Source organism: Octopus bimaculoides, chromosome 6 (assembly GCF_001194135.2).
Source record: "Octopus bimaculoides isolate UCB-OBI-ISO-001 chromosome 6, ASM119413v2, whole genome shotgun sequence".
Lineage (NCBI taxonomy): Eukaryota > Metazoa > Mollusca > Cephalopoda > Octopoda > Octopodidae > Octopus > Octopus bimaculoides.
The window spans coordinates 31,530,485-31,537,125 of NC_068986.1; the positions used below are offsets into that span (position 1 = coordinate 31,530,485).

The following is a 6,641-nucleotide window of genomic DNA, read 5'->3' on the forward strand; positions in this document are numbered from 1 at the left end:
TGTTCAATATAAAGGATCAAATATATAAATACTTTCTTTCATGGTGCCATCCATTTTTATTTTATTTTATTTTATATTGTATATTGTATATCATATTATATATTGTATATTCCATATTCTATACCCCACATTAGTTCTGCAGGAATATAAATAAAACATAAAAAACAGACAGTGTTGGAACTCTTTTAAGCAAAATAATATATATATATATATATATATGTGTGTGTGTGTCTATGATTGTCCGCCCAACATCGCTTGACAACTGATGCTGGTGTGTTTACATCCCCGTAACTTAGCGGTTCGGCAAAAGAGACCGACAGAATAAGAACTAGGCTTACAAAGAATATGTCCTGGGGTCGATTTGCTCAACTAAAGGCGGTGCTCCAGCATGGCCACAGTCAAATGACTGAAACAAGTAAAAGAGTAAAGAGTATACCTTGTATTTATCAGACAATCTACTTTTCTCAAAGACTTTCTTCACTTCTTGCTTTGTCCTGTGTAGATAAGACCAGTCACTCTCTTCCTCTTTCTTGACCAGTGGGATATACATCGGTGCTGCTTCACTATCGGCAATCATCTGTGACTGCTTTTGTTTGTTTGGCTGCGGTTGTTTTACTTTCTTCTGTTTTACATTACCTACAACACCTGTAAAATGATTAATTAAAATACATATACATATATATATACATCATTATCATTTACTATCCATCTTCTATGCAGGAATAAGTTTGACAATGTTAGAATGTTTACATTAAATACCACATCAACTTGTATGCCAGAAAATATGGTAGAGTGTGTGTGTGTGTGTATGTGTTACCCAGCACAGCCCTTGACTGTGTCACCCTCTGTCCCCCCCACCTGCTCCCTATATAGGCTTATACAGCTGACCCAAAAGTGGTGTCCCCCACCCTGCCACCTCAAAGAGCACATTCCAGGGAAGACTGCCTCCTTCATCCACACCAGTTATGCTTCAAGTTAGTTCTCATTTAAAGTTACTACGTTCGAGCGTGACCGTTACCAGCGTCGCGTTCCTGGCACTTGAAAAGTCATTTGAGTGAGATCATTGCCAGTGCCGCTGGACTGGCCCTTGTGCAGGTGGCATGTAAAATACACCATTTTGAGCGTGGTTGTTGCCAGTATTGCCAGACTGGCCTTCGTGCCAGTGGTACATAAAAGCACCTACTACACTCTTGGAGTGGTTGGCGTTAGGAAGGGCATCCAGCTGTAGAAACTCAGATTGGAGCCTGGTGTAGCCATCTGGTTCACCAGTCCTCAGTCAAATCGTCCAACCCATGCTAGCATGGAAAGCGGACGTTAAACGAAACGACGAACCTATCCATATGAGTTGGAGAACCATGTTTTGTTGCTTGCATGTTTAATTTAGGTATTAATCTTTATAAGATTTGTTCTTAGATACCTTTCTTACAATCCTTTCCAACTTTAGCATCAACAGTTCTTGGACTTTTAGTTTTTTTTTCCTCATACTGCTCTTTAAGTCGCATCATTTCTTTCCATATTCTAGGAACATGATCATCATCATTGTCTGGTGCCAAGTTTATGTTTTTCCTTTCACAACTGAAATTAGAAAAATTACTCAAAGTTACAAGAGAGGCATAAACAAAGGAGAGATAGATAGACAGAGAGAAAGAAAGAAGTTGGAGGAGATAGCTTAAATGAAAACCATTGTACCATGCCTTTCAACATCCGTTTCTCATGAAGGCATGGATAGAGCAGTTTGAGAGGAGCAGGCAAGTCGGAAGACTGCACTAAGCTCAACTGTCTGCTTTGGCATGTTTTCTATGGCTAGATGCCCTTCTTAATGCCAACCATTTTACAGAGTGTACTGGGTTTTTTTTATATGGCACCAGCAGCAGTGAGGTCACCAATTGAATTCCAAGACAAGACCCTCCAACTGGGGCTGGCGGGGTGGGGAAGTAGTACTGAGGGACAGAAATAAGTGTCTTGCAGAAGAGGAGAAACATGGCTATCCCAGGTGGAGAGTTATTGTGAAGAGAGAAATAAGATGGTGCAAATGTGACAGAGTGTACAACCAAGTTACTAGGAGGTGTGCATATAGTGAAGTAAACAGGTGATTAGAGAGGCAAGTGGTTGGGTGAGATTGTGAGAGTGGGGGATGGAGAGTAAAAAAAGGGTTACCTTCTTGAGTCATGTTGACTCATAAGGGCTGGTTTCCTGATTTCCATGGTGTATACATTCCTCACCTGGACAGGACACCAGTCCCTCACAGGGTAACTCATTTTTCTCAGCTGAGTAGACTGGAGCAATGCAAAATGAAGTGTTTTGCTTAAGAACACAATGCATCACTCGGTCCAGGAACTGAAACCACAACCTTATGATCACAAGTCCAACACCCTAACCACCAAGCCATGTGCCTCCCCGGGGCCAGGAGGGAGTATTAGAAGGATAGGTTGTGAGGAAGACATTTGACAGGGACACACAGTGTGCAGATAGTTTTGTGAGGGGGGGGAGATGGGATGTTGGGAACAGACTGCCTGTTGGGGCTGGGGCATAAAAGACATGCCTTTATGACCTCAATTTTACTTAGTTTGATGGGCTTCGGAAACACAGCAAATTGCCAATTGTCATCTCCTCACCACTTTATCCCATGTCTTTCTCTTCCACAGGATCCCTCCACTTTTAGAAACTGGCACTTCTTCATGCAGCTGTTGACATTCAAATACATCACATGACCATACTAGCACAGTCTTCTCTCTTGTACATTTTTTTCTGATGCTTCTTATACCTGATTTTTCTCCCAGGTATAAGAGGCATCAGTACCAGTTAACCACTCAGCTCAATTACACTCTCTCCTCTCAAATGAGTGACTGTGCGTAAGTTAGAAATCATTGTTACAATAACGAATTTTTTTATTTAAAAAACCCCCAGTAAAGTCACATTTAAGTAGTTCTGATTGCCCAAACTCTGTAAACTTCACATTCTAATTAAATTATGTTATTAACGTTGCGTTTCATTAATTGTTACAACGCTTAAAGCGTTTTTTTGTTGGTTTCTACTGAATTTTCATGATTTTCATTCGTTGGATCCGCATGAATTCAACTCGCTTAAGTATATCTTCGAAGGGCTATTTCCAAAATATAACAACTCTCCTTACGGCACACATGAATTTTGTGAATTTAATTAACTGATCATTACATTTTTACTGACGTAGACGATCACTGGTTAACTCTGGTTCTAATTTTCTTTCTTTTCCAACAATCAAAATAAAGATGTACAGCGTATGTAGCATTATTGGCCCAGGGAATGTTAGGTGTGGTCGACAGGCTTCGTATTTAGCTGTTCAAAATAATTTACCGGATCTTATATCTTTGGAGTTTTCTGATCAAGATGAACTTTATAAAATCCTAGCCATGCTTTCTTAAAATCTTAAAGCACAGATGGCTTTATTGCTCATAATAGTTGAGTAAAGTAATAATAATAAAAAAAGAACACTTACATATTTTTTCTGTCACCCGTATAGAAAGGATCAATTGCTTTAATTTTATTATGTTTCTTGCTTTTTTTCAATTTAAATTGACTTTTATTATGAGTTGCCATTATAACATGTGAACATGTGCTAACCGGTGAATAAGTAGCAAATTATACCGTGGTTTTATGACCAGATCTATAACTTATAAATATCTACGACCTGCTGTATTTATCTGCTAAAAATTTACAAAACACCTAAATTTGAAATATATTTTTTTATAAAAATCATCGTTTAAGATTTACTACAGTAAAAATTAATTTATTTCATGTTTTTAAAGAAATAAACGGCTGGAATTACTTTCAACAACGAACACCGTTTTCCTTAATTTTCATTGGTTGCTCGGATAATTTGTATTTATCAAGCGCTAAATTCAATCTCTTGGGTTTTGGATACTTTAAACCATTAATTTTGTAAGTGTTTTCTTATTATATTCAGCAATAGAAGTATTATTTGGTAATTACGATAATCTATACCTTACCAATTAAAAAAAAAAGAGAAGGAGACGAAAAATTTATCTGTTTTCTTTATATATGTTAATTGCAAAAAAGGTTGACCAGGATTCCGTTGAAGGAGTAAATGATGTAATTATGACAACGTAATTAATTATTTGAAATCATCTCCTTATCATATTGAAACATAATTATCGTCAATGTTTTAGAAATAATACAATCTCTAATCGATTTTGGTAAATGTATGTTTATATTCCATTTGAATACGTAAAGAAACGAAAAGAAAACAATCGGTTTGCTGTGATAGGTATTTGAATGTTATTTGCAAACAACTTATAAATGACTATTTTAGTCTTTTTGTTTAAACTGACTTGTATTTTTTTTAAAATATGTTTTTGGAGAATTTTAACAGCGGGCGGTTACAAATTGAAATATCCTTAAAACTTTGCTTCAGCTCAAGTTTCCTACCCCTGCCTTTTTTTGAATGTTCTATCTGCTAGCCTATTTTTTGAAGTTTCCCCTCCTTCTTCCGAATATTATATTCAACAGTGTAAGTATTATTTGGTAATTACGATAATTTATATCCTACCAATGAAAAAGCAAAAGCAAAAACAAAAAAAAATGAGCTTGGGGTGGGAGGTTGGTGGGGAAAAGTGTTGAAGTGACGGAACTCTAAAAATATTTTTATCAACATAATTGTAATCAACAACACTCGAAGACGTGTCTTTGCAAAAGAACAAAAAACCAAAAAAAAAAAAACAAAGTATAGGCACAGGCAAGAAGGTTACATCCGAACCATATGGTTCCGGGTTCAGTTCCACTGCGTGGCACCTTAGGCCCCAAGTTTTTTTTTTTAAATGCATTTTTCAAGGAGAGGTGCGAAACTGCATTAGCCTCGGCAAGTGTCTTTTACGATTTGGTAGACGGAAACTGAAAGAAGCCCGTCGTTCTCGATTATACGTCGGTTTTCAAAAATAAAATATGGAAAAATGAAAATCAAGTTCAGTCATTTTACTCGACTTTACGTCTGTCCGCCACAAATACTGGAATCGTAAAATCACTAGAAAACCGTTAAAAGCACATAAAATCATGTTACTGTACAATAAGTAAGAGTAAAAGCATATAAAATCATATTAAATTACGTAAGTAAATGTTAAGATACACACCATAAAGTAGTGTAGCTCAGTGAACGAAATCACAAAATCAGCTGTGTTGTCTTATTTATCGGTCTTTCGGAGCTTGTTTTGCACTGTAGTTCCAATATCTATCGTTAACCGTCATTGTCACTTGTGATACCTGCAATTGTTTTGAATTCAGATTTGTTTACGTCTGTTTATCGGCTACTTTCTCATTCATCTGTAACTTTATTTTTTAGCCCCATGGGTCCTAAGAAAATTCATAGTGAAAGTGCTAAACATCATGCTATAACGCTGGAAGATAAACTGGTTATGATAAAGCACCGTGAAAAAGTGGTAGCAATTGCACGATCTTTTGGGACGAGTTGGACAATTGTATTGATGATTGTACATAATACGGACAAAATTTTAGCACACATGGTTTTTATTAACTATGTATTATTGAAAATGCACTCGTTAATAAAGTACAGAACTAGGAATGGTTATTATTGGTTTAGCCTAGAGACAAGTTAGTTTGACTTAAGTCATGCCTCCTGGAACCTATTAACGACATAGGGTGAGGTATGCCTGTATGTATGTGTGTATATATATATATATATATATATATATATATATATAGTGAGAATTTACAAAAAACCAAAAGACTGAGACGGGTGTTAAACAACAGACAGATGTATTAGTTTAACGCTCAGGAAGTGAGAAAGGATGTGTGTATATATATATATATATATATATATATATATGTATATATATATATACACACACACGTGTGTGTGTCTATGTTTGTTTCCCACCATCACTTGACAACCGATGTTGGTGTGTTTATGTCCTTGTAACTTAGCAGTTTGGCAAAAGAGACCAATAGAGTAATAGAGCTTACGAACAATAAATCCTGGGGTTGATTTCTTTGACTAAGTAAATGAATAATAGAATATGGTAATCATCATCATCGTTGTCCTTCAATGTTCACCTTCCATGCTGGCATGGGTGGGACAATTTGACAGGAGTCGGCCTAGCAGAAGCCTGCACCAGACTTCACTGACTGTTTTGGCAGGATTTTTACAGCTGGATGCCCTTCCTAACACCAACCACCCAGCAGAGTGGACTTAGTGCTTTTTATGTGGCACAAGCACAGGCGAGGTCAGATCTAACAGTGGCATTGTTCATTTTGTATGTGTGCATGTGGTGAATGCTCTTGTGTAGAGTGAGAAAAAGATCTATGTTTTAGGTTAGATTCAAATGTTATTTAATTCATCAGTCACCTTATTCCAGGTAAGTAAACGACAGTAGGCTATGAGAAAACTAATTATGCCTAGAAAACCTCTCTCTCTCGCTGGTGAACAGTTTTGCTGGAAATGTTATCAAATGTTGAAGAAGCAATTTTTATATGGCTGTGTGGTAAGAGGCTTGCTTCCCAACCATATAATTCCAGGTTCAGTCCCACTGTGCAGCACCTTGGACAAGTGCCTTCTACTATATCCTTGGGCCAGCCAAAGCCTTGTGAACAGATTTGGTAAATGGAAACTGAAAGAAGCCCATTGTATATAT

The 6,641-nt window shown here is 36.9% G+C and overlaps 2 protein-coding genes across 2 annotated transcripts in view; one reads left to right on the plus strand and one right to left on the minus strand.

The window, feature by feature from the left end:
* Positions 1-3,630, minus strand: part of LOC106869350 (coiled-coil domain-containing protein 137) — a 9,292-nt gene extending 5,662 nt beyond the window's left edge. The window contains exons 1-3 of the mRNA XM_014915066.2: positions 3,476-3,630; positions 1,418-1,575; positions 437-645 (exon numbers count right to left, since the gene is read on the minus strand). Of these exons, the coding sequence (XP_014770552.1) occupies positions 437-645; positions 1,418-1,575; positions 3,476-3,576 (468 nt within the window). The 5' untranslated portion in view covers positions 3,577-3,630. The remainder of the gene's footprint in view (positions 1-436; positions 646-1,417; positions 1,576-3,475) is intronic.
* Positions 3,631-5,336: 1,706 nt separating this feature from the next.
* The window catches only part of LOC106869348 (kinetochore protein Spc24), a 5,948-nt gene continuing 4,643 nt past the window's right edge, over positions 5,337-6,641 (plus strand). Inside the window, exon 1 of the mRNA XM_014915064.1 lies at positions 5,337-5,601. Within this exon, the coding sequence (XP_014770550.1) occupies positions 5,337-5,601 (265 nt within the window). The remainder of the gene's footprint in view (positions 5,602-6,641) is intronic.